Source organism: Diachasma alloeum, unplaced genomic scaffold (genome assembly GCF_001412515.2).
Source record: "Diachasma alloeum isolate Michigan unplaced genomic scaffold, Dall2.0 Dall_scaffold_00643, whole genome shotgun sequence".
NCBI classification, from domain to species: domain Eukaryota; kingdom Metazoa; phylum Arthropoda; class Insecta; order Hymenoptera; family Braconidae; genus Diachasma; species Diachasma alloeum.
The window spans coordinates 132,508-145,772 of NW_021680775.1; the positions used below are offsets into that span (position 1 = coordinate 132,508).

Here is a 13,265-nt window from a genome sequence, read left to right on the forward strand (position 1 = left end):
GATGACTGTTTCTGAAGTTTTCCCCTTTGAAAACATTACGCAATAATCTTCGAATAAAGCGAAAAGCCATTCCGTAACTCCATTTACATCAAAATATTCTATCTTTATTACGTATTATCACGCATATAAATACAATATGTTACATAGTTTTTTTCCTATATACATACGTCTGTATTCTCAAGTAACTCGTGGAAATTACATTAAAGCCTGTTACACATATAATTTCGGTAGTAATGTGTTAAAATGAGTCAAGTCAATCATAAAAACTTATTAATTGCACGATTGTCTTTGGAAACCTCTGATTCTAGAAGAAAATGTCAAAAGAGCTTTTTCATAGCCGAGAAAATTTCCCTAAAAAAAGCCCACTTACATTTTCACCTGAACTCAGTGATAACCGGGATGATAATCTCATGATTAACAATTATTGAAATCATTTTATCACGTCATCACTACCTTGTGCATTATAATCATGAATGATTTATATATTTCACTTGCATCCTCATTCATTTCTCCACTATAATCCATCAGTAAAGATCTGGTCAGTATTAGGTCATGGGCACCGGGCCCTCTTATACGGCAGAATAACAATTTCCAATAACAAAATAAAAACAAATTAACATAAATAGAATAATGTTTCCTCCACTTTTAGTATTTCCATAGAAAGCACAAAGATAATTGTGAAAAATTGGAACATTCACATGAAAGAACAGTATTAATTGGTCATTTTATAAGTTCTTTGCACGTTTGTTTATCTTAAAGGCACATTTGAAATATGGATGATTATAAAAATTTGCTCAAGTAAGTTAAGGCCCTGAAAGTTCTACATATATGGATTGATTACCTACAATCATAGGTATATCTTCTATCCCCAGGCAATCTGTTCCATTTGCAGTACCATGAACGAAAGAGGGAGTTTTCTCATTAATGAATAGAAAAATATAAAAGATTAGGAATTCGTTTAGCCAAAATCACAGACAAGCCTTTCAAACTTTCCTCCCAGTCAATGAGCCGTAAAATCCATTGCCATTAAAAAAAAGATTTTTTTTTCCCAGTAAAGTAGATCATCTTAAATTCGGAGAAATACGTCAATATAAATAATATAAATATAGGTTTGAATATGTTGTTTTAAACTTATTACTATACATCGTACTTACATGCAACATATTATATTTCTCTATATAATATAATATATTTGTGGATTTTTATTAAACATCTTCTGCATACTATATAAGTCACATCGAGTCAATATACATACGTGTGCAGATATATATCGGTTGTCAAGAGGTAAAACGAAATCACTTAATTGAACACGTATGAAAAAATTCAATAGAAAACCTAGCGAATTCGCTAGAAAATTCTATTGGAATCCTATAGGAATTCTATGGGGTTTCTATAGATTTCCATTATAATTCTCTTGAAAAATTCTTTTTATTTTTTGCACTGTTTCTATTGCATATTCGATAAGAAAAAGTCGATAGATTTAGAATTTCTATTTGAATTTTTTCTCTTGAGACTTTTTTTATAAAAATGCTTGAGCATCAATTTTCTAAGTTTTTTCCACTCTGATTCTGTAATGCAAACCAAACAAGATCCAGCGGAAAAAAATCAGAAAATTTGTGCCCAATAATTCTAATAGAAAAAATCTAAAGAGAAAAATTCGAACAGAAAATTAAAATATATTGATATTTTCTTATAAAATATGTAATAACATCCGCGCAAAAAACAAATAGAATTTTTCAATAAAATTCCAATAGAATTTTCTACCGAATTCGCTAGGTTCTCTATTGATTTCTTTCATGTGTGAACCCAGAGATGAGTTTTTGATGAATATCTCGTGGTCCAAGAGGGATTGCAATGTTTCCGCAAGGAGCTTTACTACAGAGCGAAAGGGGAAGTCCGAAAAAGCTTCTTATTAAAATGTCATTATCGCTCTCGGATTTGCAAGGTCTTCCCCAAAGAACTGATTTTAAAGTGAAGTCCATAATTTCGTTTTACTTCACCACTGATTTCATACCAATCCTTCTCGATACATTTTGATTTTCTCCTTTTATAATTATTATTTTTAAAGTGTAAGAGGACATTGTTGGTTTAATACTGCTACTATCTATTTACACGAGACAATCTTCACCATAAACTCGGGCAAAGTATTTTCTTTTTTATATCAAAATGTCGATAACTAAGAGTACATTAATTAGAATAATGAAAATAACATCGTAGGATTACCAATAATAAGACTGAAAAATCATTAAATTCTTCTTCTCGATTTTCAACCATTTTCATAGTCTAAAATGCCCATGTGAAGTAGCAAGGTGATGAAACAACAGGAGATGGGATACATCACATCAATAATTTAGCAAATATCCTCGAAATTTGTAAATTTTGAGAACAGTGAAAGATGTCATTTGAAGGGTGCTCCTCAGACTTAAAAATGGAGTCTTGGCTTTTTCTCCTGGAGTGATTCATTTTAGAGACAATTATACAATTGACCAAATTTATACTGTAGTTGAAATACACTAGATATTGTTCATTAATGAACCATCTCGCTAGTTCATAACTTGAGGAGAAAAAAGGAGTAGAACCTTTTTCAGTTCATAAAACCGCTTCTCTTTACCCAACAATATCTGATGAATTTCTCCGTTCCGCTTCTCGTTGAAGATATCGACTCTCATCTCTTGTTATGTGCTCACCACTTTCCTACTGAAATTATCCATAGTCGCTCAACATATTCATTCTTCGCTTCGTTCGTATTCTATAATAAATCTTGAAGCACCGATACATTTAATCAGTCAACAATAACGAATGAATTTGTTTAAAGTAAAAAATGTATAAAACAATAATTCATTCGGTTTTCCAAAACCCAACCAACTTTTTGCCATTTAATGCTCCAGACGATACCTGCGTTTAAACTCCATAATACAGCAAATATTGATAAGATATTCTTTGCGTAAAAATCGTAATATAGTAAAGAAATAATTGAAAAAGTGTATATTCCAATATGTTATTCAAACGTTCAATTAGATGAAAAAATAGATCCCTGCATTCAGTACACTATCTATCTCTCTCTATCTCTTTCTTTTTAAAAACATCTAATAAAAATTGACAGTTATGAAATAAAAGCTGAGAGTAAAATTCTTCGTAGAAATATGTATAGGAGATGACTGTAAGAATTATTCTTTATGTATAGCATGCTGACGCAATCAGTGGTTCTACGAATTCATTGCTGATAACAAACTTGATAATCGGTGATTCATAGAAAAAAGATATTCAAAGTTATTTGGTAAGTTTCGTTCGGTTGGCAGCGAGTTCAGCGAGACATGCCAGCGCCTCTAAGTCCGGTGACCAGGCTGTTAAAATTTAAAAGACATCATGTAAATATTTATTTTCATTAGTTGGGTATTGTAAAACTTTTTTTTGTAGACAATGGAATCTCTCCCTATGGATAAGATTTCTTAATTTTTCTCTGGACGCTGCGCATTCTTCAAGTAAAACTCTATATTTTTGGAATATTTGTTTTTCGTTGTTCTAGTGCAATAATAAATTCATCATAAAATTCATACTCACGTTGCCCTCCCTCTTTATCATTTGGATCCTTGGAAACAGTGGCAGATGCATTTCGAGTGATACTTTGTTTTCTAGCTTTTCGTTTTTGGCTCCCAACCAGCAAGGCCTTCTCCGTTTCCTCATGAGAATCATTCAGGTGATTCATTTGTTCATAATTCTGACTCGTATGGCCACGTTTTGCGGAATTCACATGCAATTTTTGGTGAATTTTCTTTTTCTTAGTTCGCTGCTGCTTCTTTTTCTCTTGGAATTCCTCCAAACTCAATGATGGCAAAGCTTCAATTTTTTTCTCTAGATTAAAATCTCTGTAAAAAGAAACGTCATGTAATTTTGATTTCAACTGATGCAATTTGATACTTACTCTGCGTTGAAACGTTTTCGTGCATTCCATGCTGCATATTCCTGATCAGGTTCAGCTCCTTCAGTCTCAGTATCCTCTGGCTTAGATGCTTCAACTCGGCCTTCAGCACTACTCCACGCAAAAAGGAACATTGAGTGAAATAAAGAAAAATTTAATGGGATAGGGGAGAATGGGGCAAATTGAAACAGGCAAAAAAACTATATTCTTATTAAATTTTGTTTTCATTAATTTTTTTTCTATTCTTGGAGTACTGATGAGAATAATGATTGTCCCTTCAGTAGAATGAAAAATTATTGAAAAGTTTTGATGGACGAAGATTTTGTCAATGGATTAATTGAAAAAAAAAATGAAACTGCGAAATCCAAAGGCCAGACCAAGGCCCAGGGGGAAACCCAGAGGGGGATAAAGGAAAATGTGAAGCTGAATTTTAATGGAGTAATCCGTTGACAAAATCTTTGTCCTTCAAAACTTCTTAATAATTTTCCATCCCACTGAATTATTATTATTCTCATCAGTACTCCCAAGAATAAAAAAAAATTAACAAAAAAAATAGTAAAAATTTTTTTTTTGCTCCAATTGCATCAAATAGTCGTTTTTTTTACAGTTTCATTTTGCCCCATGTTGTATTTTGTCCCACTCTCCCCTAACATTAAGAGTAATTCGGGATTAACTTAAGGATTTATTCGAAATTATTGTATTTACAAGAAAGTATTCAAAAATACGTGTTCTCAATTCAATAATCGTCTACAAACAGGGGCTCCTGACATTTTGTTTTAAAATAACTTGTTTTCGAGATCCGAACGAGGCCAAATTGTGCAAATAATTCCGTTTGTTTGATGTAAAAATTGTTCTGCAAATATTTGAGGAATCAGTGGGGATGAAAGAAAGTCTGAAAATATCCGATAAATTCACCAAAAATTGTCCGTTCCAAATCTCCCGGAAATATTTGACTAATCAGTTTGTTTCGGACTCATTTCCGCTTCCGTTATTACCATTTGACAACAGAGAGATAAGGATCCTTTATTCATGAACAACATTTTCTCTCAATATAACTGATTAAAAGAATGAACAAACCTATCAACAAGATGCTCCAAATCGCTGCGTGTGCTATTACCCCCTTCGCTACTTAATGAATCAGTCTTTTCGCTCACATTGGACGATATAGAATTCCTTCGTTCCTTTCTCAGTTTCTCACCACCACCAAATCTTTTTCGTTTTCCTTGGGTCATGGGCACAAGTGTCCTTTGTTGCTCGGCAAGAAATTTTTGGTACCTAACTCCCTTACAGCTCCTTTCCCCTCTATAACTCGTTTCATCAATAGTACCCTCGCTCTCGTCTATGAATGTGCTCTCGTTTTTATTCACCTCCTCATTGAACCGATGCTCCTCATTATTATTGGACTCGGTAGGGTCCTCACACTGGCTGAACAGATCAGCTTTGCAGTCTCGTTTTTGTTCCAAGTCTATTGGCAGTTCGGTGTAACGTTTTTTCGGAGGTTTCGGTATGGAAGAATTCTCCTCAGAGAAATTTCCAAGGGTATCTCCATCACTTGCCGGTTGATGAATCTTTTGGGGTGTGAAGAGTGAACTGAGACCACCGAGTTGGGATTCGTCAGCTAATTTGCCGGGCTGAATCGCGTTCTTTCCGACGTCTGAGCTGGAAGACTCGAAATGTGAGACTGCTGTCTCGGAAGTCTGATCGAACCCCCCAATCTCCTGTTTCTTGTTTGTTGGTCGTGTTGACAATGTTCTCAGAGGTGGTGCCGGTAATTTGTACCACTTGAAGTCCGGATTTGCATTCAGAAATGCATCTTTATACTGGGAATTTATTAATTAATGTAAATTTGTACAACGAGGAAAAATTAAAAGAATGTGAAGAAGTGAGTAAAAATTTAAGATTTTTACCTCTTGCGCCAGATTGATGTAAGACTGTTTTTGGTCCGGGTGAAGTGTCGCCCACCACTCACCAAGGACCCTGGTGACTGCTCGATTTTCAAGATTAGGAAAGTGCGTACGCACGGAAGTACGATGGCGTTTGCAAAATATCAAAAAAGCATTCATTGGACGACGAGCGTGGTGAGCTGGCTCGCCGGACTCTCTGTCCTCCTAAGTAATTAAAAATCCTGATGCTGAGTAATTTATTCAATATCGGTGTTGGATTACATAGCTTCATTTACTAAGAACTGATTTAATGAGATTATGCGTACAAAAACGAATCGACGTAGAGAGTGCCGGAGAGTTATATAAATATATTATATATAAATATATTATTATATAAATATAAACATAAACAATTACTCCATGGCGAGAAAGAACTGAGAAAGAACTGAGAGCTTTTTGTCAATAGGTGACGATATTCTTTTGGTCTTTATGACCGGTATTTAGTCTGCTAGAGCAGTTCGTAGAGTACAGATGTTTTTCTTCCTCGTGCGATTTTAATAAAGAACAGTAATTAGATTCAAATTCACTGTGTTTTAAATAATTTAACTTCCCATTTCCAATAATCGGTATAATAAAGTGAACTAGGAGTCAAACATAGAAATTAAACAAATATTTCGAAAATAAAAGATTCTACATGAAGTTTGAAGTGTTTTTAGCCAGGAAAATAAGGCCTCTTAGGGGTGGGTGGGGTAGTATGGACACCTGGGGTAAAATGGACACCCAAAGAATTTACGAAAACATTTTTTTTTGGAAATTCAATTTTTTTTCAATTGTTTCATTGGGCAGTTTGTACACCTGATAAATCCATATAGGATAGACTAAAGTGGACGTTCAAAAAGTTTTCAATATGCGAATTTTCCAAAATTTGTTCTTGGCAAAATCCGCAACCGAAAAATTATTCAAGAGTGAAGTAAAATGGACACCCGAAAAAGTTGATTCTATTCAAAAGTCAAAACAATTTTCAACAGGCATTTTCCAACAGAATGGTGTATCTTTTTATAGAGAGACATTGGAGTTGGAAGAGATATTAACAAATAAACTTCACCTCTATCAAATTTTACATTGAAGTTTGAAATATAAAGTAGCCTTGGATTTCCTGTTTTACTATAGAAATAACTTTGAAATAATTTATTTTTTCAATGAACAATTGCACGCTCTATATAACTGACCTTTTGTCAATTTGCGAAATTTGTAAGATGGCTACTTTTCTGCGGGGGAGGGGAGGATGAATGAGCAACGAAAAATTTGGTTTACTACCCCCCACGACGAAAGTCAAAAATGAATTTTTTTTTTCAATTTGAAAATCGGAGTCATGACTAGTGTTTCAGAAATTGGATAATATTGTTGAAACATAAGAAATTGAGAAGAAAGGAATCAAGGTGTCCAGTTTACCCCGTTTTTGCTTTACCTTACAACTCCTACGACGCAGTCTTATAACAATGTGTCCATTTTTATAAACTTCAAATGAAATCGAAACAGTAGATTTGATCCCATTCAACGCATTATTTAAATCATATTGGTCTTCATATTGCCTCACCCTCCCCTATTTTTCTTTCTTTTCCCTTAAATGAGCTGACTTCCTCCTCAAACACATCGCATTCACGCTACGAGAGCCTGCAAAAGCATGGAAAACTCTTTGGCCGACGTGGACGTCCATCAACCCGGCACAATCGGAGAATGTTTCCCAACACTAAATGGTATTAGAGTATATAACTATCAATTCCAAAGAATTTTTCCAGGAAACTGAGTTAATTCGTCATTGAACAACAAAAGAAATTGAAATCAACAAGAAATTTGAGCCGGACTCGATTAGGTAAAAAATAACTTGAAGGGACGACTGGGTCAAATTATGACCTTTGTGGGGTTCATACCACCTGCGTCCCCGTTGCGAACCCTAGGTAATGCTAAATGCTGGTGAAGCTTGATACTTTAAGAATAAGTGCTTCACTACAGGTTGAATTTATATGAATACCTCACAATTGAAATTTAAAAAAACTGCTTTTGGAAGGGAAAGCGTAGAATGGGAAGTCCCGGACATCTACATGAGCATCCATGTTACTAAGTGTGATAGTTCAAAGATATTAAATTCATTTATAGCAACCAATTTCCGACACAATATACGTCAAAATACTTCAATATCAACGTAAAAACTATAATATTTACCCATCAATATCCCAAAAAAATTGGAGGTGCTATATTATCTAATTACCTACTAAATCGCGATGATTTTCGCTGGATGACATCTCTTATTATTATTTCAAATGTCTAACTATCAGAAAAGCAATGATCATTGATGAAACTGATTATTCAAAAAGAATCTGTCTTCCAAAGCAAATTCTTATTATTCATGGCAATATCTTGGGAATTAATTATTTATTTATTTATTAATGCCAAGTATGGCCTACTCGGCCTTTTACATTATTTTAGATGAATATCACAGTTGCGTAGTAAAAGATTAGAATATAATGTAGAAACAACAACTATAAAATGATGTAGGTAATAATAATAATTATAGAGAACTCTTTGAAATAGGCACTCTGCGTCCTGAATTATGTTAAGACTTAGGACTCAATTTACAGAAAACGAAACAAAAATTATTTTTCTTCGGAATCAATTATTTTATGTAGAAACGTCGGAACAGTTTCTTCTATGGCTGGGGCAATGTGGAATGGGATGTTCCTGGACATTAACTCCCTGCATTCATAATTACCGAAATCATTGAATAATTAATGAGAGCTGTTGTTCCAACTTGACCGGTTTTGACACAGCATCATAATATTCTAATGGGCCGGGTCAAGTTCAGTATTATTTAAAATTCAATAATAAACCCGATAAATTTTGTTTTTGTTCTTGTATCTTTAATTTCTTACTGAAAAAATTGTTTACGCACTGATGTGAATTATCTACTGAGTTTGATCACTTCTCCAATGAGAAGAAAATTTACGAACAATGGAGCAATGAAATAAATCCCGTGAAATATATCGAGAACAAAATATCCTGAGACATCGGTTCTCCTTTACTGAATAATTTTTTACCCTCTCAATATCTACAATGAGTCATCAAAGAAACTGATACTATTCCCAACGTTGTTGCCAATTAGATTACAATCACAATGCATTTTTCCCCGTCCATTTATCTGTAATCTTTGTGCAACAAGAAACTTTTGTATCAATTATTAAATAATCAACTTAGAGAGTTACTAGTGTTTGGTTTAGCTAACCACGGTTGAACCTCGGTTAAAGTTGATTAACTCCCGGTTGAGTAGTTGGTGGACTTTACTTATCTTTAACCATAGCGTAACCCTGAATTAAGTTAAACAAAAGCTGGCCCCTATAGAACTCAACTCCTTTGTCCATTGAAAGAAAAAGTGAAAATTTGCCAAGTCAAGGAAAACACTCCAAGCTTTAAACCTTCGAGATTATTCTGATAATAGCAGTAAAAAAAGTTTTGTTTTTAAGGATGTTTAGCCAGTGTCGGTAAATTGTCAGTAAAAGTGTTTTTTTTTTATGGTCAAGGAAAATTCTGTCATTTTTTCGACTGACAGCAGAACAGATACAACTAACTTTTCTAACGTTAAAAAAAAGTTAATCGCAATAGTCTCGGCACAAGTGAATAAACTAATGTTTTCTTATATACGGGCTGCTATGAAATTTATGTTCAAATTGATAATTCACCTACTATAAGACTCTAAAAATAGAAATAACAAGCAGGTGTTCGGGCCTTTTTGGCCGAAGCCATCTGACCGTTACTTTATGTGTTATAACTCTTCTTCTTTCTTTCATTTCTACCAATTCCATTGGTAGTAAGCTTCCGAATGGATCTGTAGTAATTTTATCAAAGAAAGAAAAAAAATGGAAACACCAAACCCGCTCAGATTAGATATCAACAATGTCAGTGGAAATAACTGCCTCCTGATGAAAAAACAGAAAAACGGAAATATCTCGAAAACTTTGTATGAACGGGTATATATGATTTGATTGATTCGGATAAAGGGTATCGAAACAAATATTTTGAAAAAAAAAATTGAAATCGGTTGCGTAGTTTTTAAGCTATTGCACATAAAAGGTTTTCAGAGAAAGTCGAATATCTCGGTAACTACCCATGCGATTGAGCTTATTTTCAATAGGAAGGATTGTGATCATCCGAGGAAGATTCTGTACAAATTTCAAGTTGATATCTCAATTTTTGCACAAGCTAGAGTGATTACAAGGAATTTTATGAAAAAACAGAAAGACGGAAATATCTCGAAAACTTTGTACGAACGGGTATATATGTTTTGATTGATTCGGATAGAAGGCAACGAAACAAATATTTTGAAACAAAAAATTGAAATCGGTTGACTAGTTTCGAAGATATTAGCGAAAAACGATTTAAAAACGAATAGCTTTTTCTCAAAAACTATTTGATCAATCGGGCTGAACTTTTGCACAGAGTTAGTCCTTGTTAAGGTCTACAATCTGACAAAATTTCAGATTTTTTGGAATAAGTTTAGCCAATTAATTACTCAATTTTCCAAAAATTGACCACCGGAAAGGTGGCGATGGAGATTGACACCGACAGACATGGTCGCCAAACTTCGTATTTTTACGTTTCAGTCTATTCTACCTCATTTCCAATCATAATTAGAAAATGTGAAAACAGCATGATTACAAGGCTTCCATTCGGAAGCAAAAATAGAAGGCAATGTGTAAAATCATACTGAATCCAATGGCCAGAGAAAAATCTGGGGTATCCGGGCAAAAAAGGGAAATATTTCAATGATTCTATCCTATATAGGCACATGTTAGCGCAAGAATTTGGTGCTTTTTGTCTATTTAATTTCTAAATAACGAACATGGGTTGGTGAATTGAAATTCATATCAAAGTGAAAGGAAAATCTTCATCTCCCAGTTGAAAAAAAAATCATTTTTTTAGTGCTTGCGATTTTGGATAAACATTCTTCACATCAATATTGATCAAAAACGCTCGGTTTAGTAATACGAGTAATCCCCTAATTTTAAAGTTTCTGGCGTAGAAGGGAAAATCCTGAAGCAATAAAGGTCACATATACTAAATCTAAGTCTAGACATGTAAATGTAGTCGGATAACAATCAGAGCTACACTGAGAAGACAAACATTTTTTTGAGAAGTACGTTTTTACTTGTGTCAAGAAATTCATCGCTCGAAAATTACCAAGCGCATAATATCTCACACTAAGAAAACTAAATCTTACACCAAGAAATTTTATGCTTGTTCGAAAGATGAGGGCAATTGGTTCATATCAAGAAAACCAGTTCTCAAATCAGTTCAAGTGCTTTTTGCCTTAAAATATTTTATAATTGAGGCTAAAAAACAATTAAATGAATTAATTTAATTTTACTTGGTTTGAGAAATCACTTTCTTGTCATCTAGAAATTGTCCTTGTCTTTAGGACAAGTACAAAATTTCTTGACGAAAGTTTTTTTTTCTTAGTACAAGATATTTTGCTATAAGTAAAGACATATTTCTTGAAAAACTTTGTTTTTCTCAATGTTCGTCAATTTTTCTTTCAAGCTTTGAAATTTTCGACAAATAATTTAAGGGCAATTGATGAATATTGCAGATTAATAAGAAAGCCATCTCTGCCCTCCTCCATTTGCTGTTCCGAAACATTCCGTTGAAACAACCTTCTCTACTTGATGACTGATTATTGCGACAGATTGTATGATATCCATATTTTCCCTCACACTATCCTCCATACTATAATTACTCCCTGGAAAAACCATACCATTTGTCCCTCGACAATATGTTAAATCTCTCCAAAAAGAACGAAGAAATAGTGCGTTAATGACGATGTAAGAATCGCCTGGGCTCTCATACACAGATGATCAAAGTGACAGCTGGAGTTGTGGAATGTAAATACTGTCAAACTTCGAATGTCCCCTTGCATTACCTACATGTCTCTAAGTATGGAGAATTTCCCCTGAATCTCTCGGAAATTTCATCATAGGCCCCCCAAATTTGCTAAATCCCCGATAAATTCTCTACTAAATTGAATTTTGTAAAATACTTCAATCTCAAGGTTGATGTCATTCGTTCTGTGTTCTCAGGTTTTGAATACCCACACATACACAATAGACGTCACACCGCAGCCGCCGCACTCTTTAGTCGAATTCCTCCGCAAAGACTCAATGTTTATATCCAAATATACACTCGTATAATTCACTCATTTTCGATGTATCACTTTGAATTAATGAGTATTACGCTTTGACACGAAATTACCACTAAATAATTATTGAAATAGCGGAGGCTCACCTTCTGCTGTTGTTCATTGGCAGCCATTTCTGATTTCACTTGACAATTCACTCAGCACTCAACGGCGCATAATAAAGATAAAGCTCTTGTGATCTCTCAGTCACTTCTACCTCTCTCACTCTTGTTTTTTTTGTATTTTGCGTTTCGATGCAAACGTTTTGTTGTGGTCTGTCCGCCACCGTCTGCACTTTGGAGATTCTATTCTCCGCCTGACATCACTCGGACGTTCGTCGAAAGGTTTTACTGGTTCTTTTTCGTTCTATTTATTTTTTGGTAATGGTTATAGACGACTTGAGCTTGGACCTGAATGAGTCAGGTGACGTTTCTTACTGCTGTTAAGAGTGGAAATCCCCGAGATTCACAATTTATTGTGGGTAAGATGTGAATTCTTAATAGCCTTTAATACTAAGTTGAGGTTTTATCAGCGGAGATGGAACGATATTGACACTTGCAATGGAATTTGAAAGTAAAACTTTGATGTGTTTGATGAATGAGGAATGACGATTGGGGGAGATGCGGTAATTGCAAAGCAGCGCGGACAGTAATGGGGATTCACTTATTTTTATGGACTTAGCACTTGTGTTTTTGTGCTGTGATTAGGAGTAACAGGAGGACACTGAGATCGTCACGATGTTTTGATCCTACGCGGGTACTACGACACACCACTGCTGTCAATAAGGTAGGTCATGAGCCGGCTGACGATGTCCACAATGCTTTGCGAGAAGTTGGTTTGGGAGTTTTCAAAGAGGGGGAGCCACAATATGGGACGAAGCGGGAAGGTATCCACCAACGAGTATATAGAGCTGCGGGACACCCCAAAAAGCGCTTCTAAATTGACCGACCGACCACTCGCGTTCTAATACGTAGTGCTTTTTTTAAACAATGAAATATGATCACGGAACGTCAAACAATTTCCAATTAATTTTAGGCATTGCAACTATTTATTATCAACAATTTAATTGTTCAGATCGGCCTAGCGCCCAAACCTTGACAGATATACGAAAATTTTCGGATCACAAATCATTTAGAATGTAATAAGGAATAATTTTTATTTTTTGTCAATTTCACATATCTCTTTTAGATTTCGAGATATGAGCAAGAGTTGGGTGACCCAACACAGCGCTCTCAAG

The 13,265-nt window shown here is 34.5% G+C and overlaps 1 protein-coding gene across 3 annotated transcripts; it reads right to left on the reverse strand.

The window, feature by feature from the left end:
* Positions 1–78: 78 nt before the first annotated feature.
* On the reverse strand, positions 79–12,753 carry LOC107043853 (HMG box transcription factor BBX). 3 transcript variants are annotated; one of them, XR_001461283.1, is made up of 7 exons: positions 12,136–12,753; positions 5,827–6,027; positions 4,997–5,739; positions 3,923–4,030; positions 3,562–3,866; positions 1,807–3,344; positions 79–1,335 (listed from the first exon to the last, which is right to left on the reverse strand). XR_001461283.1 is itself a non-coding variant. In XM_015265517.1 (6 exons), the coding sequence occupies exons 1-6, from the start codon at positions 12,160–12,162 to the stop codon at positions 2,684–2,686; spliced, it is 1,398 nt and encodes a 465-aa protein (XP_015121003.1). In that variant the 5' UTR covers positions 12,163–12,753; the 3' UTR covers positions 1,716–2,683. The 3 variants fall into 3 exon arrangements, 2 of the variants coding, with proteins under 2 accessions (XP_015121003.1, XP_015121001.1); XM_015265517.1 differs by lacking the exon at positions 79–1,335 and having other exon boundaries at positions 1,716–2,697; XM_015265515.1 differs by lacking the exon at positions 79–1,335 and having other exon boundaries at positions 1,716–3,344.
* Positions 12,754–13,265: the final 512 nt, after the last annotated feature.